This window comes from Echeneis naucrates, chromosome 8 (assembly GCF_900963305.1).
Source record: "Echeneis naucrates chromosome 8, fEcheNa1.1, whole genome shotgun sequence".
NCBI lineage: Eukaryota > Metazoa > Chordata > Actinopteri > Carangiformes > Echeneidae > Echeneis > Echeneis naucrates.
The window spans coordinates 5205347-5232553 of record NC_042518.1 but is presented as its reverse complement, the minus strand read 5'-3'; the positions used below and the strand labels follow the sequence as shown (position 1 = coordinate 5232553).

Genomic DNA, 27207 nt, shown 5'->3' with positions numbered 1-27207 from the left:
CACTGATTGTCATGGAAGTCTGCTAACATGTAGTGGGGAAAAAAAGACATATGAACTCAAAATTTTATTTGCTGAAACAGAGAAAGTCTTTAAAAAATACAGAGTTGCTACTGTTTGACCGATAACTATCCTTCACCATCCCAGTTCGGGGGGGGGGGGGGGGGGTTTAGAAACAACTTTGATAAAATACAGAGTGTTCACCTTCCATCCAACTTGACATTCTTCTTCCAACAGCAGTTTCACACCTCTAGAATGTTAATAGGTTAATCTACAGCAGTTTTATTTACAAAATTACACAAAAGCAAAACACCGCCCTTCTTTTGAAGAGCATTTTGGAAAATAATTTAAAAACAGAAAAATACAATTATTGCAGTATACTACAATCTTATTGTTATGTGATGCCAAAGCACCATCTTGATTTACAGATTTCAGTGCAATTCATTCAGGTGTACCCTCACCGCAAAGAAACATGAGCTTTGCCTCAGAGCATCAGGGATATTAAAACCCCAACATCACATTTCCCCTCACTGCCAGAGGGGGTCCTATAGTGACAATGTCGTACTGATGGGGACACCATAGCTGTAATTTCAAATGGTCATCATCGGTATGATTCTTCACATTACACACTGACATATGTACAAGTTACTGCAATACAATTTTTTTTTTTAGACCAGGGAGCCAATAGGAAGCAAGTAGTCATATGAGAACAGAAAAGACCAGTAATAATGAAATAGTCTGTCTCTGAGGGTTACATTACATACACTTCGTCCTCCGTATCTGACATGATTTTCCCTATAGCTTCAGCCATAACGTCCTCCTTTGGCTGCCAAAATAAGCAAGAACTGAGAGAATATTTTTATATGGAAACAAACAACAACAACAACAACAACAACAAAAAAAAAACTCCAGTGGCTTCTCAGATCTGTCATCAAAATAAATGGGTACTGTTGATCCCCCTCTGCATGGAAAATAAACCGATGTCTTGAGGCATTCTCTCTTTAAATCGACACCCTGTCTTAAAAATCCAGGGAAAACCATGAAAGTCTCGTGAGCCAGAAGGAAATTTTAGTGTCCGTTTAAAAACCAACACAGGCAGCACCACTTTGTGGCTACTTGTTTTACTGTGTAGGCCAGAAAAAAAAAGGTGGTTTATTGACAAGCTTCCTGTCTCACTGACTGCACAGACTTGATCTAAAACTCCAAACCAATATAGTTCAGGTCAAGTCTTTCACTTAAAGAGTTGTGGATGAACTCCTTCACTTAAATTATAACTCAAGAGCCATGGTTAGGTGGGTGCTGGAGGTCCTGCCCTGAAAAGATAGGGTGTAGGAGTGGGTGGAGCTGGAGAGCTGCTGCTGCAGCAGCTTGTGAGGGCCGAGGTGTGAATAGTGTTGGGTAGAGGGCTGTATGGGGGACGTGGTGGAGAGCTAAAGGGGTGTGGTGAAGTGCAGAAGCTGGGATAATATGTATGGGCTGGCCAGAGAGGAAGGCTGTGGGGTGGGCAGGAATCAGCCCAGCATGTCCCAGTGAGTGTCCCAAAGAATGACCAAGGGAAGGGCCCAAAGGCGACAAAGAGATGGGGGTGAGGTGGTGCTGGGGAATGTGGTGTACCTGGGCCAACTGAGCATGTGCAGGGTGTGGGTGGTGTGGATGCGCTGGGTGGATGCCCATGGCTGCAGCAGTGGCAGCATGGTGCTGCAGGATGGCATGTTGAACTGTGGTGATAGATGTGCCGGAGGCCACCGACACTGTCGGCTGCTGAATGTGGATCTGTTGCAGAGCTGGTGGAGGCGGCGCCGGGGCCAGGTTGGCGGCTGCTGCAGCGGCAGCGGCTGCCGCTGCAGCAGAGGGAAACGTCTTGACCTGCTTGGCCAAAAGCTGCTGTTGGATGTGCTGCTGTGCAGCCTGTTGCAACTTACTGTACTTCTCCATTTCCTCTGGTGTGAATGTAATGGGCTGGCTCTCCAAAGGAGCCAGTCCATCCTCCTCTGCCTCCATGCCATCCTCCTCCAGGCTGGGCGGTGCGTAAGCAGGGTAGGCATGCATTGGGGGCTGCTGCTGCTGCATTTCTGGCATGAGGGACTCCATCATGGTGTTCTGGGAAGGGTCCTGTGCTGAATCTCCTTGGTACTGAGGCATTATCATAGAAGGTTCCTGTTCAAACAATGGCCGTGGTTCTGGATGCATTTGGGCCTCTGTCGCAGGGTGCTCTGTCTCCTCTGGTGCTACTGTGCTCTGTGGAGCCTCCTCCACCTTCTGTACTGGTGGGGCTGGAGGTGGTGGTGGGGGAGGGAACTCTCTTATAGGCTCAACAAGGATGATCTCTCCCTCACCTTCAGAGCTCTTCCCTGCCCCTGATTTCTCACCCTCATCAGGTCTGGTTAGGGGAATCACTGGTTTCTTCCCTGCCTGCAGCTTACCAAAAAGCGGAAGCATGGCTTTATTTCCCAGGGCCGGGGGTAGTTTAGGACCAAAGTAACCCTGTGGTGGGTCCTTAATCTTGATACCAGATTTTGTTCCTGTTGAAGAATCGTCAGCACTTTTTTTGGACTGGACCTTCTCCAGAAGCTGCCGTGCAGTCAGGGTGTTTTTCTGTTCCCCTGCATCTCGGGATCCCCCTGGCCTCAGGGCCTGTGAGCTAGATGAATGGGTGTTACGGTTAAGGCCTCGTGATGAGGATGATCGTGGGGACTGGGATCGGTAGATGCGAGAGCGGTTAAAGTCTCGGCGATGTGTGTCACTGTCTGCTCGACCTCTGGTGCCCCGTCGGTGAGGGGAACCTTTGGCTGAACTGGAGGAGCGGCTGGCAGAGCTGTGGCTCCGGCTGTAGCTGCGCCTCCAGGACCTTGCACTGGTGCTGCGACTCCAGCTGCTGGAGCTTCGCGAGCTGCTCCGGTGGTGCCGCCGGTGCCTTTTTCTGCGGCTGTAACTGCGCGAACGTGAACGGGAGTCTTCTGAAGAGGAAGAGGAGTATTGATGCCTTCTGGATCGTCTACGCCCTCGGCTACCCCTCCGCTCATACTCAGAGTCTGATGAACGCTTGGAGCGCCGCCGTCTGTGGCCCTCAGTGCTGTAGTCACTGTAGCTGTCAGAGTAGCTGCGACTACGGTGACTGTAGGCACTGCTGCCTGCTGAGGAACGCTCAGAGCTGCTGGAGTAGGAGTGACTACGGGAGGTTTGGCCACGATGGCGGCGCCTGCTGCTGCCCCGTCTTTCCCCTCGTCTTGATGAACGACTGCAGGACCGCCTCGATTCCTCACTATGGTGGCGGCGTTGTTCCCGAGGACTAGGCCTGTGATGACGTGAACGTTGAGTGTTCGAGCCTCCTTCTTCTTCACTCTCACTGCTGGGAGGTCTGCCGGGCCCAGGACTCTTCTTGGCTGAGGTGGAGCAGGAGGCACTTTGAGGTGCATTGGACTCCGTCTTTTGCCGCTTGGTGCCACTGTGCTCCTCTGAGGAGTTGGCCTTCTCCGTGCCCTTTCTAGCCTCCTCTGCTCCAGACTTGCAAGGCACTTCCTTAGTAGCACGTTTTCTTTTCCCCAGCTCTGCTCCTGTGCTTCCTGTAGCCCCCCCTCCTCCAGCTGTCAGCTGAACAGAGGAGGAAACAGCTTTATCTTCAGACTTTGGTTTGGCTTTCTCCTTTTCGTCACCCGTTGCCTCGTCTTGATCTGGAGCTTTGTTTTTGCTCTTCTTCCGTTTGTGTTTTTTCTTCTTCTTGGGTTTTTCCTGCATTACCTCAGAGTCTGCCTCTCCACCTTCGACTGCTCCTTTCTCTTTTCCTTTGCGTTTTGAGTGCTTTGCAGACTTCTTATGCTTCTTCTTTTTCTTTTTTTTCTTGGCACTACTGCTGCCAGTTGCAGGCTTTTGCTCATCGCCTTCTGCCTCTGATTGGCCAGCCTCTCCCTTCATCGTCGGTTTGTCTTTGTCATTGCTGGTTCCAGGTTTAGTAGGTGAATTTTCTGCAGCTGTTGAGGTTGTTACCTCTAGTCCCTTGTCATCAAACTCTTCACAGGGCTTGGGAGACTTTGCTGCTTTGCCACCACGTACTCCTTTGTTGCGGGACAGCTTGAAGTCAAAGTAGAGAGGATTACAGCTATAAGACAGGGAAGGCTGTGCTTTTGTGAATTCAAGGAGCTCAGAGGGCCACTGCAGGGTGGTACTTTCATCTTTGCTAAGAACCGGGAAAAAGGGACCGGTGGGTATTTTAGGACCTGAAGAGGAATCCTGAGTATCCTGTGTGGTCTCTGCCTTTTGTGTAGGTGAAGTGGGTACTGAAGAGGCGGTGTCCGCTGCGCATGAGGAGACGTCCTCTGTCTTCACTTTAGGTGATAGAGTTGGCTCTGAGTCAGGGTTTAAAGGGGCACTGCCTTGTTCTTTTTCAGTCTTACACTCTATCATGCTGGACTCTGTCTGCTCAGAACTAGTTTCAACCTTCTTCTCCTCCTGCACTTCGTCCTCCTCTTCCTCTTCTTTACTCTGACACTGCTCAGTGGCCTTCATGAACAGCAAAAACTGAAAGTGAGGCTTCACCCGGCAGTGAGCTGGAGGTACATAGTGATAGTACTGAGGCTCCTGGCCAGCATATCCTTCCTCTTTTTTCATCATCATCTTCAATTTGTTGAGTGTGGAGGCAAGAGAACCTCCGTCATCGGGCTGCTGTGCCTCCTCCATCCCTGCCACATTTCCCCCCTCTCCTCCTTCACCTCCTCCTGAGACTCCCTTGGGGCTGTCTGTACTGCCGCCAGAAGCCTCCTCTTGTCCTCCAGTCTTTTCTCCCTCCTGGCCTTCCTCTTCCTCCATAGCCTCCTCACCATGATCAGCGAATACTGCAGCTGCTGTCTCCAGTTTTACTGGAGCTTTCTTGGCAAAAGAGAAGGACACACTGACTTTAGATGCACCACTCGGGGTTGGGGAGGAGGAGCTATTCTTTCCCAAAGAGAAGCTGATGGTTGGGCCAGGCTTTGGCGAGGTTTGCCCAGTTTTGTCTGTCAGTGATCCTTCCAGGGCTCCATCCATCAAAGCAGGGTTGTCGGAGGTCATGCTGTCACCATCCTCTGCCTTCTCTCCATCTACGGCCACTGTGGTGGTTTTGAACATGGGCCCACTTCCTGGAGTACTGAAAAACAGATGCATGAGACCAATGTGATGTGGGTCCAACATTTCAAATTTCATTGCGGTGCTAGTAGGAGAAGAGGATAATTAAATGCTTGCTAACATTACAAGAGTCTGACACAATTTCTAAAGTCTTTAGCATCATCCTTTATTTTAATAAACAATCATAAAGGAATTTAGAGATTGTTAAAGTAAAATCTATGACATTTCTGTTCATTTGGGAAATGTGTCCCGCAGACAAAACTACCATTTCACTTCTATTATGTTTACAGAGGAGATCATTCACTAATATTAAATCCACATTGTGGTCTCTGTTTGGCCGCACAGTGATGAAGGCTCCACAGACACTGTGCCATAATAAATACATGGTGAAACCAGCCAGCAGGAGGCACTCCAGGAGTAGATTCTTACCGGTCCTGGTGTTTCCTCTGTTCAGCCAGCTCATGCAATCGGCGCAGCATCTTTTCTTGCTTCTTTCCATCTTTCCGGGAGCGCGATGACACATTTCGAGCAAACTCTCTCTGCTTCAGCTCTTTAAGCCTCTGCATCACACAAAAGAAGGGGGAGAAACATAAGGACCACTTTTTTTAGTCTCCAATCAGAGAAGAAAAACTCACAGTCAACAGTACCTGCTTGTGAGCGTGGTCATAAGAGTTGATGTGGTTGTCAAATTCCTGGTGTTTGGTGTACTGTTTGTCACACAGCTCACAGTAGAAATTGGCTCTCAGGTCTTCCAGAGCCTTTGCAATGGCTTTCTCTTTTTCCATCTGATCCTAGAATTGGTGGAAAATAAAGGAGAGAATGAGCGAAGGAATCTTAGAGGTAACCAAGTACAGAACGAGCAATCTTCTCTATCGTGGCAAAATGCTGAAAGGATTCACCTTGTATTTTTGCCGCAGTTCTTCTGTGTCCTCCTTTTCCACTTCGAGCACTCTTCTCTTCTCTGTGGCGTCCTCTGCATAGTCCAGCTAAAAAGGACAAACACAGCAGTTGGAGCACAGCAAACAAAACGCTCCTGCAATTACAACAATCCTAATTCACTTTGTACTGTATTTCTGCTGTTGTGTCCCAAAGCGCAATGCATCTGGTTCACAGGAGCTTTGAGATAGTGTCTGATGGTTATTGAAGAATTACACCAACACATTTACTATTTACTATTTAATCATATTCAACTCAATATTCATAGACCAAGAAGAGCCGTTTTATGATTTTAAGGTGAATAGTTACATCTTTGTTTCAGCAAAGAAGAGAATGATCCCATGCACAGTCCCCACAAAAGCAATACCACAAAACTGAAGCTGCACCATGATTTTTCCTCCTTGTACTGATTTGCATTTAATCATTCATGCAGTGTTTCCTGACATACCACACACTCATAGTTGTCTATCAGACTACCAACTGGTAAAAGGTGAGTGATAACTTTTGACAGTTTTCACCCCTCCTCAGCCCTTTGCTGCTGAGCTTTGCACAACTCCCATTTAAACTTGGCAAAAGACTCAGTGAGTGCTGCACCTACGCAAATATGTGCTCTCTGAAGCAAAAAAAAAGAAAAAGGGGGGCGGGGGTTATTATTCATAAATCAGTAGTGAGCTATGTAACAAAGGAAATATGATTTCAGTTGGATATAAGCTTCATCATTGGGTGTTCTTAATCTGTCTCTATGTGTTGCCAGTTACTGGACAGCTGTTGCTTCTGCTTAAGCTTAGCACTCACACATCACCAGAAGAACTTTAACAAATGATCCTAGTTTCTAGTACCATACTGAAAGTCAATGGGCTTTTCAATATTAGTTTCACAACTAATAGTTTTGACTTTCAGCAAAGCAGCAGTGGACGCTGAGTTGAAGGACAGGTCTGGTCCAACATCAAAACAACAATAGCGGAGTTGTGTCAAAAAGTGATAAATGGCATCTTACCTCCATCTCCATCCGTCCCATCCCCATGACATCATATTTGAGGATAATGGGCACAGGGTCGGTGCGTCCTGAGGGAAAAGAGACAGAGAAAGGAATAGGTGAGTTTTTGAGACATAGACAGGGAGCCAGCTCGGAGACAGCCTGCTTTTAGAGCATAGGGTGCTGGGGTTAGAGAATTTTGCCTTGAAGTGCAAAGAGACCAGAAAGCTACAGTGAACCAAACACCAGCTATTCTCACAGCTTACTGCAGCCAACAAGTACCAACCAATTTATCCTTCCTTTAATATTTGACCTGGCTGCTCATTTGCATTTTGAATTAGTCAAATTAGCTGCAATTATTTAATTCCTGGCGGATTTAATGAAGTCAAGGGCATCATTGTTGTCAATGATAAAGTTCACTACGAGACTTAAACGAGCTTAAAGTTAATGTGTTGTTATATCTTTTCAGTGTAGTTATTCGACCCCTCCTCTACCCATTCACTGCAGTCCTAGTAAACCAGAATCCCTAGTTTATCAAGGATACTACAGCTCGAGGGACTGCTTGTGTGTGTTTGTGTGGGTATGTGAAGGAGTTGCAACAGGCCTGCGCAGCTGCTGCCACTGCTCACTGAGCACCACTGCGACATCCTCAATGAGGGTAACAAAGCCTGCCAATATTAGCGAGGGCCTATTGCATCATCTCTCTCTGAACTCTGCAGGATGGCTGACCCTTGCAACCCCCTTCCACTTTCCTGACATCCAAATCTGTTCCCCTCTTCCCAGGACCGCTTTCCCATCAAGACTGGAACTGAAAAGTTATTTTCCTTTGTCTAGTTAAACTATGTTATGTAAGCTGTGAAAAGAGCTAGATCAGAAGGAAATTAACTGTTGAAAAATAAACAAACCAAAGACAACCAAAAGAAAACAAACAAAACAGAATGAAACATTAAAGATATAAAATATATAAAAATCAAAACTACTTTGGAGATTGACACAGAATTGCTTAATCCACTCATAATCAGCCAAACAAAGCAGAGAGAAAGACAGTAAAAATTAAAATAGGACACAAGCACTGAACTACAGCAGAGTGACGTCACAGGCCAGGTATCGCCATGGTGACAGTGCAAGGGATGGGGATACTTACCTGGTAAAACATGGGTATGGGTAGGAGGAGAAGGGGAGGACAGACAGACAGATAGGCAGGGAATCTCAAAACAAAAGGCATAAAAAGAATTTGGAATAGTCTGCTGCTCCTGTTGCCAGCCAGATACAATAATCCATCTTACTGATGATGAGTGATTATCAATTCAGTTTGATTTCAGTTTTTTTCCTCCCACATTATCAAGTTGGGTAATTTTTGGTTTTTGGGTTTTTTGGGTTTTTTTTTATGAATCAATTTTCTATGTATACCATTGGGCGCATGGAATAATTACAAGTGCTTGGTCTTGGAAATGTTTTTTTTTTTTTAGTTCTTTACCAATTTGACTTGAAAATGAAGTCCTACTGCAATACATTTTCCATTTTCCAGCCTAAAAGAGGCCACAGGTAGCATGCATAATATATTACAAAATGTATTTAGCTTCCCTAATTCAACTTTAAATTTGGAACTAATCTGGGCTACTCCCGGCACATTCTTACCTTCCTTGACAGAGAAGGGTAAGAATATTGTTGGCTCATTCCTTATGAGTTCCTTGAATAATTTATTTGTCACAGCCCAATGACATATTAATTCTGAAAATCATAGATACATGGGCATTGTAACATAGAGTGGCCTGTCTGGACTCTCACGCCCACTGCAGTGTCTGTCAGCTTAGAGTGCCTGTAACTGCAACCCTAACTCTGATTACAGGATTGTGGAGCCCTTAATCCACAAAGGAAGAGAAACAAGACTGTTTGTGTGGTATCTGGATCATAAGACTGAAGGGAAGTGAAACCAAAAACAAAGTTTGGTCTGTTAGCCAGCCACTGCAGTGGTCTGTCTGAATGGAGTCACAAGCCAGGCCCAGAGGTAAAGATTAATGAACAATTACAGTCATCCCAAACTATCACCAATCTTTAAACACAGTGACAATACTTCCACATTACCCATTCCAGTGGAAAAGAAAGGGACCAGACAAAAACAATGTGCATCTAAATCACAGGGTGTGAATCACAAGGTTTAAAAAAAACTGAAAACAAACAAAATGACAATGTTCTAAGAGTAATACATATGCATGATAATATACAAGCAGCAGAATGAGGACTAATACAGAAAGATTTGAAAGCCTATGTAGCATTGGTGCTCTGATGAGAGGAAAACAAAAAAAATGGGAGAAATTAAAACAAAAAAACAAAACAAAACAATTCAATTGGGGGATAAAATAACATTTACCACTAAGTTTACCATCAGCACAACATGGGCAGGATCAAATCGCTGTAAAAAAGAAACACCAATTGGTTAAGCAGGAAGATTGAGGCACATAGAGAAGGGAAGGTGGGGTTGGGAGTGTGGTTGTGGGGTTAAGGGGAGGAGGGGGTCATTACTTGAGGGGCATCAGTGTGTTACCCCCCACCCCCCTCATCCCTTCACTCAGGGCTAGGTGCTTACAGGGATTTCCTCTCACCAATCTCTCCCAACCACTGTTCCCAGTCCCCAGGCCCCTAACCTGGCATCAACGTGCTCTCAACCACAGTATGCTCTGAGGATAGCAAACTACAACCCCTTACAAAGAGCACCAAAAGACCCGTATCCCTGTTTTAGTATAAAAAAATAAAAAAATAAATAATAATAATAAAAAAAAAAACAACAACAACTAGCAATCCCTAACGAAGCAAAACGCTAAAATCCCCATAAGATAAATGTTTTGGGATGAGCTGTACTGGGAGAGGGGATGCTTAAAAAAACAACTTGGTGGTATATCAACTCAGATAGGTTGAGGAAAGAAGGAAGCCACTAGTCTAACAAAGAAATTAAAGGTAACAACTACCGTTGCAATGTTTGTTCCTTTTTTTTTTTTTTTTTTTTTTTAACTTGTGTTCAAATGTCTAGTCTGAGATTGGAGATGCCTTTAGGGACAACCACCATTTTCCCCCTTTGAGCTTTTTGCCTCACAGACACTTGTCAGCCCAGTTAGCAAATCTCCCTGAGATTCTTTCATTTCCTTGCTAGCCTACAGCCAGCAAGCCTGTTTTGGGATGTGCTTAACCCCCGGAACAAGTGATCACATGACACACATAAAATGTACCTGAGGAAAGAGTCAGCAAGGCTTTAAGCAGTGCTTAGAGCAGATTCTGCATTGCTATGAAAAAGCAATTTTTAGCAAGGTGTACTACATTATGAGCTGTGCACCTTTGATAATTTTTACATATCTCGGTAATGTGAAAGTCGTTGTTCACTGTGTTACCTCCAACACTGCTTAAAGCCCCAGGTGAGTGTGACAGTTTGAGGCAGGCAGGAGTGCACCTCTGGGACAAACATGCTGTGCAGGAGGGGCAAAGAAACAGGGGGAGGATGGGAGCATGTAACCATGGGGACAGAGATATACGAGGTGTGGAAGGGTGGTGAGGTTTTCCCTGTAAGTTGACTTGATAGCCCGGTCAGTAACAGACACACACAAACACACGTTTCTCAGTCCCACATAATGAACACACATACACACAAGTTTCACATGTTTGGAGGTAGAAACAGGCAAACAAGCGGGGGAGGGGAGGGGCGACTTGTCTACTCTGCAAGCCATTCAAAGTCTGAGCCGTGGTTACAGCCAATCAGATACCCGACAGCAGCCACGGAAACTCAAAGAGGAAACAAAAATCTAAAATATATGAAGATGATGATTCTAAGGGTTGTGATGGAATCATGGCTTCCTAAATCTACCTTGATTTCCAATGGATTTTTGTTCTTTTGTTCAAATCAAAGATCTTTACTCCTGAGCAGATTGAAATACAGGTTAAGTGATTATGAAGCAAAGAGAAGGAAGCTGACAGAGGCCATTAGCCTACAGTACACTGTAAAAGGGGTGTTACATTGAGGTCAACTGCTGAGTGGGAGAAAGAAAACACACCCACACACACATACTGACATACAGAGGGGATCCAACAAACCTTACCTAAAAAGGGGCAAAAAGGACAAAAGAAGAATAAGAACAAAGTCAATACAGTGAAAAACTTAAAAAGGGGACACAATGCTTTCACTTCAAAATTCAAAAACCTTCTCTTCTGACAAGGAGGACAGGAAAGGAGAATAAGATCATAATGATTATCTAGCAGACTTCAATGAGAGATAAGGGTGCAGTTGTGTTACTCCTCAGTGTATTAGCAAATTTTAAGTAATTTGAGATAGTGGGCTACAACACTGTGCCAATAATTCCTATATAACAACTGGACACAGTTTGCCGCAGTATCATCTGCCCACAAAGCAGGATGGTTATATAACCACCCATCAGTGGTGCCAGAGGCAAAAACAAGAGCACAGTCAGCTCCTGCAACTTGTTCTCTCAGCCACACAAAGCACACATCCTTATCACATCAAATAGATTGCTATTCGAGCTGTTCAAGGACAGATGAAAATAAACATCAATGGACGCTAAGCTCAGAAATTTCTACTGTTGTTAGCCTCTGCGCACTTGTCAGCCTGCCCAGCATGAAGCAGATCCCTGATCTACTCTGGTCCCTAGCCATGGTCAGGCTCAGAATACCTATGAGACGACACAAGGAAGCAAGGCCATATAAGTACACAAAGGAGTGTTGCTAGTGCAGCAACAACTCAGCTCAACAACCAGTCGCCAGATCTCTGTATCTAGAAGCACCAGTACACACAATCAATAGTTTAATGTCTAACTGCTTAGGCCAGATATAAACAAAAACACAAATGGTTTATGGCCGTAAGACCTTTTCCATATGGTTGAAAAATCTGACACCATTTATTTATTAGGGAAAATTGATTCGAAGACCAAACCAAATACAACTAAACAGCCCTTTTGTCTGTAAATGTTTATCATTTCAGTCGGTATCTAATAAAAAAAAGGAACAAATACAGCATCTACTTTATCACCACCTGCTCTGAGATAACATGTATGCAACTGTATTATTCAATACAGTCAGACACAATTCACTGAACTAGAAAAACCATGACAACATTTCCATGATGGATGTAATTTCCATTATCTACATGGCCAGCAAATCCAGTTAACCAGCACAAGTCAAAACACGCATATCTTGGTCTCTGTGTATTTACATTGTGTCTTCATTGACCCTATCACTTTGCTGGCTCATCATAGTTGTAGGTTATGTGTGAGGACATAACTAAACTGCAAAGTTTGGGTGTGTGCTGGAAACTCAGTTAAATGGAATGAGTGGCATTTCTCATTAAGTGTGGTTATAAAGCACAGATGTTACTGCTGGGTTTACAGGGAGAGCAACGCACTTGGAACAATAGTTGCAATTGAGCAACAAATAGAGGAAAAGTAGTAAGAAATGAGTACATAAGGGTCATATACACAAAACAGGTATCAGTAGTTAAAGTGGCATGGAGCAAGAGGACAGGAAGAGAATTTGTGGAGGAGGTAGACAAGAGTAAAAGCCAGAAATTATGTGGAAAAACAAGCTCTTAGCAGACTGCGAGGCCTCATTAGCTTGCCAACGATGACATCACTTGTTGACAATGCTATGCATCCTCCTCTTTGGCTGGAGTACAGGCAACAGCGAGGCTATGAAGGAACAGTTCAGAAAATAATAAAAGATTGAGAGAATGAAGATACTGACAGGAGAAAGGAAAGTGAGGGAAGACACAGGAAGATGCTCAGTGGAAATGTGCCAAGCCTCTGCACCACCATCTTTAAGCCAATGAGCACAGCAGGGTTGAGCTAGTGAGGTGCTGACGTTAGCCAAGTCCAACCCACACACTCAGCTCTATTCAGCCAGCTCCCTCTTAAAACAAATCAATATCAACTAGGCCATTCAATAGCAGTTGCTTCCAGAAAGTAAAGCAGCCATGTAGCTTTGTGAAAGCTCTCTAGATTACACAGAATTCATTCCAAGAGGAGTTATTTTTATTGTACATCTTTCAATAAACTTAAACGGGAAAACAATCCTCAAACTTGAACAATGATGGAATGATACTTGTGCAAACACTAAATTATACAGATACAGTGAGTGGATTTGTCACAGACTATAGGTAATCTAGTGGAGACAAAGTATCTGATGAGATTCAGCGGGGACCAGGACTGAAAACAGTCCTGTGCTAAATAAGGAAATGGGGCTGCAGTGATAGGGCTTATTATTTAGAGACCTGAGAAATAAGGAAATGTGATCCAGGAAGTCCAGTTTGAGGAAAGGATAAATGCAGGTGCCAAAACGCTGTCCAGTGTGTTGCAATACAGATATACATGATCTTTGCAGCTGTGGAAATTTATCACAACAAGCTATTTTGTTGAATGACCTAAAAAATATAAAGGTATTGCGTTCCAGTTACAATGCATAAGTGACAGGAATGCACAGTTAGTTGTATTTGATTGGAAATGCAGCTTGTTGAGCTGCAGCCAAAACTGAGTTTAGTTAACTGTTTTATTGGACAATATTGTGTTGTCAGAGCACTCTGCCCTCTGCATTGACACCTACAACTGTTAGCTTTAGGAGGTTATAATGTGGCCATCAACTGGCACTGCAAATTTAGAAAGGTTTTAGCACAGAATCTGAACAGTCTTTGAAAACTTAACTCCCTACTGTACCTAAGTTTTGAAGTGGGCCCAATTTCATGTCACAAGGGCGAGGTCTGAAACTGCAAGTGCAACGACCCCAGACAAAGAATATGCTCACACTTTCCCTATAAATTCATAAGCTTTACATTCCTGTCATGTTGCAGCCATGTTAATGTTTCCAGAATAAAACATGTGTTCTTCATTATCTGCATCACTGGCTCTAAAAATAGTTAACACCCATGTTTCAGAAGAGAAGTATTTATTTTCTGTTCCCAAGATATGAATCCAACAGGAGATGATAAGAACGGATGTTTGATTTGAACCAGGGGTTTAGTGAAGTAGACATAAGAAACTAGCACATCAAAGAATCTTAAGTTCAGAATCACAGTTTCTGAAAGCTGGTGGCCTAAAAGAAATGAATGTCAACAAATTTCTATCCAATTGTATCATCATTTGGAGCAGTAAAAAGCACGGTTTAATCTGCACTGATGACTAAATGCAGCAACGGCAAACAAATTAGCAATTCACTTCCATCTCCCACCCCTCAGGGTCCCTGCTTTTCCTTGCTCAACAAAACCGCAGCATAATACTAAAACGGACTAGTGGAACGATAATAAAAACCCACATTTCCATTTTTACCCAGTAACAGACACAAAGGAGGAGGTCAGAGAAAGGATAGGAACAAACAAGAAAAGTTGCTATAGTACAAAAAAATCCTGGAGAATTTAGAGTCAAGAAAATGGCATAATGTGGCAGCCAAGTACCACCAGCATACATTGAACATTAGTGTAAAGAAGAGTGAGTCCTTACCCTGCATGGTTTTGCCAAGGCCTTGCCCCAACTTCCAGCCATGTTTCTGAAGCAGCCGGTGCCCAATGTTATCCTAGCAGAAAGAACAGAGGAGAAAAAAACCAAAAATATTCCAATAATAAGAGGAGCTTTTCCCCGTGGGCATGAGTCAAAAAATAAACAAACAAAATAAAAATAAACCACTCAGATCACGCTATCATCATCAGCACAACCACCACCACCACCACCACCATCATCATCATCATTATCGTCATCCACATCACCTACAGAGTGTAACATCAGTGTCTTCGAGCACAAGGAGTGGTAGTTGGGGGTGGGTGGGGGGGAGATAGAGGGTGGGAGACTGAGAGGGAGGGCATGTTTTCCACTATGATGAATACATGAGGCTATGTGTAGCCTGTAAACTACATGACACCCTCCTACCGTGGGAGTGCAGTTTAAAAACTGTTTATGGCAAAGAAATTGGGCATTAGCACTTCTATTTTTTGGGGGGATGATAAAGATAACACATCAAGTCACATCCACTAACTGAGAAGTTAGGAGGAGAAGGAGGAAGGATAGGGCAATATATGTATCACACGCATACATATATGAACCACTACAGAGCAAGATCTTAGTACACAAAGAAAAGTGACACAGAACAGGTATGGAAATCTTGCATAAACAAAACAAAGACCAGAAACTCCAAGCTTGCTGTGATTCCGTAACCATGACAAGGGGAGCACCATGAAACATATGCAGCTGTCACAAAAAATACAGCAAGAGGGAGAGACAGAAGTGGAGCTATTGGGCCTTGGATTACCATTACAAGGCCCAGGGTGGACAGAATATGCTTGTGTGAAGGGATATGTGGGTGTGCAGGTGAAGAGAGGGAGACATTGTGTGCATGTGGCCCCATTAGGTATGCTAGAAATAGCTGTTGTGCTGTTCTTGGACACCTCCAGCATCTCTGGGCAGTTATCAATGATCTATTCCGTGTTTACGCCTTTTATGTTAAAAACCACAAATTTATGCTGTTAGCATGTCTATTATTTGACAATTGTCAAACAGTATGCTAGCAGTAGTAATCATACAGCAGAAACACTCTTTATTGACCAGATAGCTCTTATAAACAAAGTGGTTTTCAGCTAGCGTACGTGTATTCACAGCAGCTTCACAGCAATCTCAAAAGAGATGCATTCTTCACACAGGACCCCTGAAAGTGTGAAACCGGCAGTGCGGCCATCTACATTAAAATATTTAATTTCACATTTACTTTCAGTGCTAGTGGCGACAATTTACACCCCCTACACAGCCAACCATGTGGATAATGCCTGACAACTGGTAATGTATCAAAGAGGCTAGTGAGGAGTGCAGGAACAACCCTAACAGGAATTCCTAGCACACTGTGGGGCCCAATGTCCAATGTGAGACTGTTATATCACTAGTGTGGGTCAGCAAGAACATAAAAACATTAAGTGAAATGCAAGACCGTCCCACCACTACACACTACAGTACATCCTCAAGCACAAATAAACAGGAAACAATGAGATTTCTTATTAAGCATTTTTCTGTTGTGATTATAACTATTCCAAGCTTGTCTAACATTCACCAGAGTGCTGCATTCTACCAAAAACATACAAACCAAACAAAAAGCATATTTATAATCACAAAGAGAGTGACATCAACTTTCACAAAAAGAAAGTGAAGGGGTTGGAACAAAACAACAAAAAAATTAAAAAATAAAAACAGCATGCAGCTTTTTGTTAAAGAGTTTTAACAAAAAGGATCGTCGGTGTTAGTAGCGCACTGTGAATGGTGCACATACAGAGGGGAAGGGCGGGCTGGGGGTGGAAGGTGGCTTAACAGAACTGCAACTGTGTTAGTCTCAGGTGGATCAGGCACAGAGAGGAAGGTGATGGCTCAACAGGGCTCAATTAGTTCTCTTTGACAAAAGAGAAATCAGGACGGGGGGCAGAACAGAGCAGGCTGAGCCATGGTGAAGGTGAGTTTCTAGGGTGGTGGAGGTGAGCTGGACTTGTATGGGTTAGTGCATGTGAAGGGGAGTGGTAGTCACACACACAGCACGCACTACATCTCCGCCCACATGGTCTTTATTGGAAAACATTTGGCTTAATCTTTTTTTTATCCAATCTCTATTGGTATATCAGATCAAACTGTTGCCTTCATTTGCCCCCAAAAAAAGCAAGAGGGCGGTTGTAAAGACCATGAAATGGTGCTTCACCATGATGATCAAAATGATGTCCAAAACATCTGCCTGATGTTTTTTCTCTCTAATACCCAAGAGAAAGGCTGAACTGCCTCACTTCCTGTTGCTGAGGGTTTGGTATTTTGTCCCTCCATTTGATAGATTTGTTGGAGCTGTGTGTCTGTCAGATCGTTTCCGCTGTGGAATGAGATAGGAGAGGAATCTCTGCTGGGCCTCATGTAGTGGTTACTGACCTGAGGACAACCCACCCGCATTGACTCATAACCAGGACACTGAAGGCTACATCACTGTGATTGCATTGTCCCAATCCAGCAGTTTGTGGACAGGTCATAAGAGGCAGAGAACTAGAAGCTGTATGGCGGGACAGCGCAGTTCCTCCTTTTAGTGGACAATATCCACGGACTTCCCTGTGTAGGGCAACACTGCAGAATTTGCTGCAGTGAATGACTCCCCTCCCACCAACACTGGCCATGCTTCTGTCCCTTACTGCAGTATTATGGTGCAACAATATTGCAAACATGGGCATTTGTATTAATTTGGGGCTGATGTCTGAAAATTGGAGTAAGTAAGGAAATAAAATGCATCTGAGAATTGCTCTTGGTCTCTTAACTTAATTTGGAGAAAACCAGCCAAACATTTCATTGTGAATGCACTTCGCAACATAAGCCCTACATGAAAGCAACCTGGTTTTCTCTTCCAAATCTAACTTTTTAATCTATGAAATTTAAAAACAACAACAAAAAACAGGAAGGGCAGGCTGGATGAGGCACCAATTGCAATTGTTAACACTAATAAACAAATTAGTTCAAAATGGACTCTGGAAAGGTCAAAGGGCAGAGATGAGGCGCAGACTGTATGTTGAACAACGGATGGGTGCACAAAAAGATTAGACAGACAGACGGATGAAAGCAACGACGGCGAGTCCAACAGCAGTGCAAGTGGAGTGAAGGCATTTCCATACGAACCTGGCTTTAAAATACTGGGCTGTCAAAAAAACAGTCACACGTGACACAACGTAAGAAACCGGCCAAACGCTTTCAACTGCAATTCTGCTAGCTTCACTAGTTCTTAAAAATGCAAATCTCTCTGCTTTTAAACAAACATAATACTGTATACAAACAGAAAAGGTAGGCATGTCAATAAATCCACCAACCGACTGTTAATACAGGAGAAAGAAAAAAATAGAAAATGTTATCCAAACGAAAGAGTTCTACAAGAGGGGGTGTTTTTTAAAAACTGTGCATTGTGCTGTTATCGGCACAGTGCATGGATAAAGATGTGGGTAAGGGAAGTGATATGCAGGGGACCCCGCCTAGAGGCCTCAGTTATAACTTATATACTTTTTCAGACTATGCAGCCATTCATCTGTGAAAAATATTTTGATGTGTATGTTATAAGAAGCTGCTCTGGCTAAGATTACAAAAGAGGATGTAGCACAGAGCAGGCCTTGAATTTACTAAACCTGAACTGATCATTTTCAGTAAGTTTTCTTGAGTGATTGCTCTTAAACAAATTTGAGGTTTAGCACATAAAAAAAAAGACCCAGAAAGACTCCTTTGGGATCTGTCATGCAAAAAGTGGTCTGCTGCAGTTACTCATCATCATTTTTCATATCCCTGAGGAATGTCTTCTGACAAGCACTGGTGGTGGACCAGTTCTGCCGTCTGCTGCCGCTCATACACTTAACTCTTGCGGTGCCCTTGTGCTTGATGCTCTCTGTATTCCTTGCCTTTTTCCGCAACCGTAGGTAAAACTAAATGGAAACAAATGTCTCTGTGCATCATTAGGCAAAGGCCTAATACAGAAAGCTCCTACTTCCCAGGGAATTGTGTCAGATTTAATGTGAAGGGATTAAAGTTTTCATTAATTTAATGTGCGGGGAAAATGACTGATGATTTGGAAAATAAGGATTTAAAAATACATACTTACCTCCAAATCTGAAGACTCAATTCATCAAGCGAAAGCTTACCAAAGTTAAGTGAAGGCCCGAGTTTGAGTCTTCAGCTTCTTTAAACAGACTGTAACACTTATATTCCCAGTTTGAAGAAAAGTGGTCAGACTAGTTTACATACAAATGCGCTTGGATATTTTCAAGAGTTGTTCATTTGTTTAATTTAGTTTGCATTTTGAGGGGTGTTCAGTGGGTTGAGAGAACGATCGAGAGATTGTAGGAGTAAAAAAGATTACAAGAAACAGGGGTTTGGGTTTGACCTTTTCCCTCTGTTCTTTTTCAGAACGATTTGGCTACATAAGTCGAATAGTTAACAGAGACAAAGAGCTGTGTTAAAATATGGTCTGGCTATAATGCAAAGATGTACACAACTCAGTCTTCTTTGCTCTTCCACTTGATGAAACCAAGCTTCAGTAACTGTCTCAGTGATTAATAATAGATACTTCCACTAGAAAATAAAAATTGCACTAACTTTTTTACCAAAAAGTTAACCTTCCCATGGCCTTTATACATGCTTGGATTTCCAGTCTGTATGTGTGCTTTCTGTGGCTCTGAGGCTTCCCGCTGCATATCGCTCTAGGACGGGGTCAGGTAAGGAGAAGGAGAGGGGTAGGCGTGAGGGACTTGAAGGGGCAGGAAACGTAGGAGGAATGAGTTTGGAAGGGAAAACTGTCGTGATTAGGACAGAGTGTTGAGAGGACATAGTACTGAAATCTACCAAGTTAACACATGCAATGCAAAAACAACGTTAGAGAGAATGAGCAAAGACCAAAGGGGAAAGAGAGAAAGAGAAAAAAGATCCCAATAAAGTACCACAGACCTCTAGCTGCCTATAAATCACACACAATAAGTGGCAGGTGAGGGGCTCTGAGAAGCTGTGCTGAAGCATTCACCAACAGCTCCAAGAGGTAACATTTGTGGACAGTACCACATATCCTCCTAGAAGGCAGGCACAGTACTTTGTTTCTAAAGACATATAACTCATTATATGTATCTAGTTTAGGTGTTTTACCATTTAAAATATTATATAGGGAATCCATTAGTAACTCCTGCCTGAAAGTTAATGTGTAACTTGAATATTTGTTTTATGTTTTGAGCCTTTTTCTTTTTAAATATGAACTTCTGCATTTTCATGTGGCTGCTGTCACAAAAGGTCATGCAAGTTTACATCTTTAGTTTCCTCGAGGATAAAGAGTCTGCCACCTTCATTTTTGGACATGCACTTCCCAAAGACAAAACATAAAGTGTGCAACTTTACTACTGGTGACTCAGTGATAGTGACAGCAACTCTGATGTGGCCAAAACTGAGTGATGCTGCAGCGCGACCCTCAGTGCCCCTCCACAAATAATAGCGCAGGAGCAAAAGAGCCACTCAAGCCAGGTGAGCAGGCCACCTCTCCCTTTCTCTTCTCTAACCCCCCCCCCCCACACACACACACACACACACACGCGCACACGCACTGAAAGTACATCATACCCGCAACTAGACAAGGTCATAGAAATTTTATAACCATATGGAAATTATGTTATTAGATACATGAAAATGACCTTGGTCAGCAATGACTGAATTTCCTTCTGCTGTGCCTCAAACAATAAAAAAAGATACCGAGTGGGGAATATTAATTTATAACCTAAAGCTCTTTTCATTTAAACAAACAAAAAAAATTGTTAAGCTGTTTTTTTTTTTATGTTCTATATGTTTAGTCTTTACTTGTAGCAACTCATTTGCTTGCCATAATTATCATGTATGGTGAAACCTGTCAAAAATCTGCATTTGCGTTGATTATACATTTATGCTGTTTCAGACTGGGAAAAAAAATTATTAAATGTCATTACTTTGACCTGTATCTCGCTGTTAATGGGATCTGATTCATGATGTTGAAGAGAGGTGACCCGAAAATGCGGCGCTAAGAGGAGTTTGGGCCTGCTCACCACAGTGCTTCAGAGACGGAGGAGGGGATGGAGAGAGTGGGAAAGACAGAAAGAAAAGAGCTGCCTGCGCTATTATTGATGTGCCTCTTCAGCGAAAAATGCAGTCCCAGTTGCACAAGCACCATGCCAGCACAGAATGACAGAGGGTACTGTACACCGAATCACTGTGTAGTAGGGAGGGAGCGAGAGAGAAAGAGAGGTTGAGAGAGAGAAAAGATGTAGAGTGTCAAAGCAGTGAAAAAGAAAGAGAAAGATAGTCAGAGAAGCGTTACAAGGACCCTAAAGATAGGAGTAAGAAAGCAGAGCGTGCAAATACAAACCGGGTCATTGCTGCTTAGCTAATAGGGGCCAATTCGCTGCAGGAGAGAAATGTCGAACACCCCAAGTTGTGTACAATAAGATAACTGTCCTATAAACACAAACACTGTACACTAACACATGAATTCTAAAGCTACATATATACACACTCTCATTCAAGCACAAATGTAGCCATTCATACCATCTAATGTGTGCTCATATAAAGAGGAGTGGAATAAGCACTGCCTACATTTTATATTTGAGTTCAGATTTCCTCCTGTAAAGTCTATCTAATTAGGCTCTTTTAACACCAAATCCTTTCTGTTGTTGATTAATGAGTACTGGGAGACTGGATATTTGGTTTATTAGGTAGATCACTAACGGGCCATGCTATAGAAAGGCTCCGTTTACTAAATCTCACTCAAAGGAGCACTATCTAATGTCTAGAAAAAAAATTGGTCATTACCAACTCTATTTTTTTTTTTTATAAATTTAAATACATTAATAGCTCAATGATTTACATAAAAGTCATTCTTGACAGTGCTTCATCCGCTTCATGCTGTCAGAGTCTTCTCATCTCTGTGCTAAGATGACTAACAATGACTAATGGGAGACGTATCTGTAAACTCTACATAAACAAGAAGATCTAGCATATGCATATTATTTTAACTGTCACACAGGAAATGGAGTGGGCAGACGACATGGGAAGTGGAAGGGACTTTAAGGGTATTAATAGACATGACAAGTGGTTCTACAGGTTATGTGGCAACTGTGTTCAAGAAAACACTGGATGCATCTACATGGACAGAATGAATGGAGTAAAGAGGTGTGGTTCTTATTCCTCCCTGGACCAATCATATCCACTCTCACAGCTGGTCCAATGGATTGGGATTATGGATGTAGCCTTACCGATTCGATGGGCTTGTCCAGGGATGCCTGCTCCAGCTCCAACTGCCCTTCTTCATATTGATCAAAGTGATTCCCACCCTAAATGACGGACAAGCAAAAATCACCACAAAATCTTATTTTACGATCATATTTGAATGTCAGTACAATTCACCAACTGGCATCATTTTGAAGACAAGACACTGAGTTTATTTCCATCTTTGGGCTGTCAAAACAATGAGACAGCATTGTGCAAGGAGGGACACCAACTGCCTGTCATTTTTACTGAATAATACTTATTCACAGGAAATGCTAGTCAATAACAAAAAACTGTGACTAGTAGGAGTACAGTAGGACTGCATTAATCATTGAGAAAAAGAAATACAAACACATTCAAAGTTCAGTACTGTAAAACAGTGGAAAAGGCAGGTACATGCTACAAATGGAAACGATTATGGCTTTCTTTCTGTCTCCTGTAATTGTTATTCTAATTTTAATGTGAAGTTTATAGCAGAATTGCATTTCACTTTGGAAATGCTTTATTCCAAACATATTCATTCCAGCAGTGATGGTAGAGAAGAAAGATTTCCTCAGGGTATTTGCAGTCTGAATCTATGGCACAGCTTTACTGTAACAAACTGTGACTATATGGCCATGCCTTGGTTTGGACAGAGAGTGAGTAATGGGCTTACTACCCAAACCAAAAGGAGTTTGTTTATAGAGCTGTTCCTTCTCTGAGACAGATGGCTTCCTCTCTTCTGCAGCAGAGGAGAGATGAAGGTCATTGTTGTAGGTTTGTTTTCTCCTGACCTCAAATAAGCTGAAAAATATCAGAAATAGTCCACACTGTTAACTAGCTAGCTACCAGTAATAGACTCCTAGATGTATGCTGACAACTATAATTGTAATTATGAAATTATATCACAGTGGTAGTTTTTTTTTCCTCTCCAAATGTCTTCTCAGATGAAACATGCATAGTATGATCTGACTTTGATCTCCGCAGATCCCAACATTGTCTGATTATTCTGCTGAATTGTAAAAACACAACAACAACATGGGCTGGGTCATGAAAAAGGCTTTACCCACCACATTCTCCAGGGAATGTGGCTTTGCAGAGATAAGGACTTGCTCAAATAAGCCCACAATAATGAGGTGATTTGATGCCACTCTGACAGTCATTAATTCAGATGAAACAGAGCCCTGCATCAGCATAAGTGAAGACAGGCATTATGAGAAGGGGAGACGCCGGGGAAAAGCAAAGGCTTTATTTATGAACAAATCAATGGCAGCTGCCCCCCACCCCCTTCCATGTCTCTCCCTTATGGCTTTCTGCTCAGATCACTTAACGTGCTATCAGCACAGCCCCCTACCACAACAACTTCTTGTATTGCTGCTGCTTGCTTCCTTGTCACTCCAACTCGATTGCACCAACTCAAACCTACTGCATAGAAATTATATGACTTTAGACCTCAAATGAACATGAAACTGTAAATTTCCATCTGCACAACAACTGCAATGTGAATGCTCAATTCCACCCCACATTAGGAAATGAGAACACTAATGCTGGCAAGCTGTCTGGATGCTCAGAATTTCCAGGAGTGTTTCTGCAGATTAGCCACATTCTGAAGCTCTAACACTGATGTAAATCAAAAGAGCTGTTGGACTGGTTGTGCAGTAGATATTAGGTAGCCCGTCTGTGGGTGTTTCCAGGGCCGTGTTGCTTGGCAGCAAGCTTTAGTCCATGGAGTCAGAGAGAAACTTTCTGAATACTGAGCATATCAATGCCTTCACAGCAGATCTCAGACACAGAGCTCCCCTGTGCCGAGCTGGAGCTCCTCTCAACGGACTCATTCAGACCACATAGCAATTCAACACTCACTGACAAAAAAGGAGAATACTGAGTTCCCACTGGGCACCAACAGAGCGGGCGTGCAGGAAAAAACTATTTCACAAACTGCTTCTCCAACACATGTTTTAACTTGTTACAGGTTGCACGACAACTGCAGGTGACTTGACTCAACATGACATTGCTACATCAAATAGCTGAAAACCTCTAAAGCATACCATGCACAAACTGCAAACAATATATTTTAAGCATAACAAATTTTCTGCAGGTATTTTCAATTGTACTAAAAAAAAAAAAACCCACAATATTTGATAAATCAAAACTCCCTCAAACCAAATCATTAATGGCTTAACTGTTCACAAACACTTTCCATATTTCTAATAGGGTGCATATATGACAAACCAAGTTCTTGTCATCAAATATAAGGAACAGAAGCTTAATGTAAATCAGGCACTTCCGTTTTAGGGTTTGAATTTAAATTACTCATCTCAGGCTGAACCAACTCTCAATTTCACACACACTGTCCCTCTCTATTATCTCTATTTATATAATAGAAAATAAAAGTATGCCAAATGGATACTACAATAAATGCTTTGAAAATATTATCTATAGCAAAAGTAGACGCTGTGTAATAATAAAAATATGCCCCAAAAGAATAATTTGATGAACTCCTAAATTATCACACAACACTGTAAAACAAAATATAGGGTCAATATGTACTGCAGAATGACACCTGATGTTCATGTTTCTGTCTTGGCATTCATCTACTCTGCGGAAGCCTCCCTGAGCAAGACAGTAAATCACTTACTACAAACCTGGGTGGTACATAATGTTCCAACTGGCATTTAGATAGAATTAGCTAATAATGATTATGTATGATAGTTAGAAATTCACAAGAATTAAGAACCTGTTAGGTTGCTTAAATACACAAATGGAGACAAATAATGACTTATGCAGGTTCAAGCAAAGGAATGATATATGTCATCTAAGGGATTAAAAGAAATTGCCTATGATGAATGACTGAATGCTTACAGTGAGAAAACAACTGCCTAGTTCCAAACTACTAATACAGATGGTCTAGCCAGTAATAATGTGTTTTACTTTTACTGGGTGTGGTCTTAGATCATGCATAGGAAACTGAAAGACAAACAGTTCAAAAGCTCATGTTTGGGAACTGCAATTCACCTCAAACACCCATGTTATGAATACACAACCTGAACTATTGTGATGTCACAAAAAAATGGGTAATTAATGTGAAGTGGAGTCAGATTTATCAGTAATATCTGTGAATAATACCAGAAAACTGCATCAAAATAAGGAGCTCTTGTTGCAATACTACTGTGCTCATCCTGGTCTTTTTCTAGTGGAGAGCACTTTTGAATGTATGTACTGAGCATTTAAGTCCAAATGTCTATGCATACATTATAGCAGGTTTTTCCTACTTTAATCCTCTCTCGTGTTCAAGTGCTTATAATGGGAAGCAATTACAGAATCAAATATATGTTGAAGCAACAAAAGAGGCTTCAGCAGTCTGGGTTTCAAAAATCAAGAGGATGTCCTCCAAAGAATAAAACTCCCTCTTTGTGAGACTGTCACCCCACCAAAGCTCAACAGCAAAACATTGTCCAGGGAAACATAATGGGAAGAGAATTTTAGACTACAAAGGCTGTTACTTGGCAAAATACCCGCTTGATTTGATTAACCAGCCTAATTCGCCTTTTGCAAAATAAAAAAATGTTGACCGTGGATTTTTTTTTTTTTGATCACTTAAACGAATAGTATATTTGAAAGATGAGGATATGTTAGTAACCACTCTTCCCATCGACCTATAAAGTGTCTCACCAAAATACTATTTATAACTATCATCATTATTGAAAAGGGTGATACTTATTTCAATCAATGATTGTTTTATCTATAAAATGTCAGAATATCATGAAGAGTACCAATTAAAACTTTCTAGAGCCCATGCTGACTTGTACAAACGATTTTGTGTAACCATCAGCCCAAAATATAGAATATCATATATTTCAATTTGATAAGCCAGTAGAAAATAAGCAAAAACAATGACTTGATCACCAAAGTTTGGGAATCATTATTTGTGGAGCTACAATATCCTTGATTCAATGATTGTTGCAGCTCTAGATAGGAACAGTTTTCATCGAGCCTGACAGCCTAAAAAAGAAAGAAAATGGGGAGAAAAGGATGAGCCTATCCTATCAGTCAGCATTAGAGTTACAAGGAAAATCAAGGTGTGGTAAATCAGATTGGAGATAACAACAAAAACAGTTGAAGGGACTTGCTAATTTTATGCTAATTTGGATGAACATAGCAGCGATGTGTTGTTGTTTGTTTTCCTAAAATTCATCCTCCCACACTTCTGTTCCGTGCACTTAGGCTTAGTTACCCGATATATAAGCGTTAACTTCATACAATCCAACTAAATAACTGGACCAACATATTTTTGACCGAGTAAATTCAAATGTGCTAACTAGCTGCAGCGGCTGCAGTCTGTTTGCCAAAATTATACAGCCGTTTCTGGCTAGCACGTACAAGTTAGCTACCTGCTAGCTAGCCATCTAGCTATCCATCAGTAGCATATGTCGGTAAATAACCAAGGTCACTAACAACCCAATTGGATTAATATTGTGAAGGACAACGGGGAGAACGTGGGCTAATATTATTGTTCATATAACGCAAAAGTGGCCGAATATAGCGAGCACCCAAACACTGAGAGGCGATGGAAGTTAAATCCAAAAGAAGCGCACCACACTAGCGTTAGCCTCGTTAGCTTGCGGTGCTAGCAGGCGACATCTATGCCGAAATGCACGATGCTGTTTGTAGTCTGCCTCGGCTCTTCGTCGCGTTTAAGACCGAGAGCGTGTAAAGGCGCGTCCAAAGGGAAGCCGTAGCAATGTCCAAACCGTTTCGATTGCATTACCTGGAAATCACGCTCTTCGTTGAACCTAGAAAATCTGTCGGCCATTTTCTGAACACAGCAGCAGAAGCGGCGGCTCCTCTGCTCGCTCCGTCCGTGTCCGGCACAAACGCGCTGTGGTGGTGATGCGCACTCCGCAGCCAGCGCACTCTCTGTGAGCTGACATTTCACCAGCACTGTCCACCGACATGCTGCAATGTGGCCTATGAGGATTTATGATAACAACACAAATTTGTTTTGTCGTGCATTTGTTTCTTTACAGTCTAGGTCTGCTGAGAGAGTTGAGTTTGCTGGAACGCAATGGACATTGGATTACTTATGGGCAAAAGAGGTAATTGCCTAGTTGCCCCAGATCCTCAGGGCCCCCCAGATACCCCATTTTTATCATTTCTACATTTGTTCTAAAATATGCATCAATAGATGCTTTAAGTTTTAAGATAAATTTGTAGTCTTCTTATGTGGCACATATCAAACTGAAGACCACCATTACTGAATATTTAACACCCAAAGTTAGTTTGTGTTCATCTAATTTGGTGCAGAGTTGTGTTTTATCAAGTTTTTTTTTTTTTTTGTCGATTATATTAAAAAGGAGGTACAGTGTCATCATAACAGAAAGCAGGGATAAATCTTCATAGTGAAAAATATTCAAAATTAGATAGAAA

General features: G+C 42.4%; 1 protein-coding gene across 6 annotated transcripts; it reads right to left on the bottom strand.

Moving 5' to 3' along the window:
- Nucleotides 1–259: 259 nt before the first annotated feature.
- On the bottom strand, nucleotides 260–26672 carry gpatch8 (G patch domain containing 8). Of its 6 annotated transcripts, none has more exons than XM_029509444.1 (9): nucleotides 21789–21866; nucleotides 17665–17683; nucleotides 14491–14563; nucleotides 9378–11091; nucleotides 7028–7095; nucleotides 5994–6080; nucleotides 5742–5885; nucleotides 5524–5654; nucleotides 260–5116 (listed from the first exon to the last, which is right to left on the bottom strand). In XM_029509444.1, exons 5-9 carry the CDS (start codon nucleotides 7052–7054, stop codon nucleotides 1273–1275), a joined length of 4233 nt encoding a protein of 1410 aa, XP_029365304.1. In that variant the 5' UTR covers nucleotides 7055–7095; nucleotides 9378–11091; nucleotides 14491–14563; nucleotides 17665–17683; nucleotides 21789–21866; the 3' UTR covers nucleotides 260–1272. The 6 variants fall into 6 exon arrangements, with proteins under 6 accessions (XP_029365304.1, XP_029365302.1, XP_029365299.1 ...); XM_029509442.1 differs by having other exon boundaries at nucleotides 9378–9419; XM_029509439.1 differs by lacking the exons at nucleotides 9378–11091; nucleotides 17665–17683 and adding an exon at nucleotides 26549–26672.
- Between the last annotated feature and the right edge of the window lie 535 nt (nucleotides 26673–27207).

Coding starts and splice junctions, on each gene's coding strand:
- gpatch8 (XM_029509439.1), bottom strand. CDS start 26,593: ATGGCCGACAGATTTTCTAGGTTCAACGAAGAGCGTGATTTCCAG. Junction 21,867..26,548: donor ACGAAGAGCGTGATTTCCAG/GTAATGCAATCG, acceptor TCCGTCATTTAG/GGTGGGAATCACTTTGATCA. Junction 5,117..5,523: donor CAGAGGAAACACCAGGACCG/GTAAGAATCTAC, acceptor TCTGTTTTTCAG/TACTCCAGGAAGTGGGCCCA.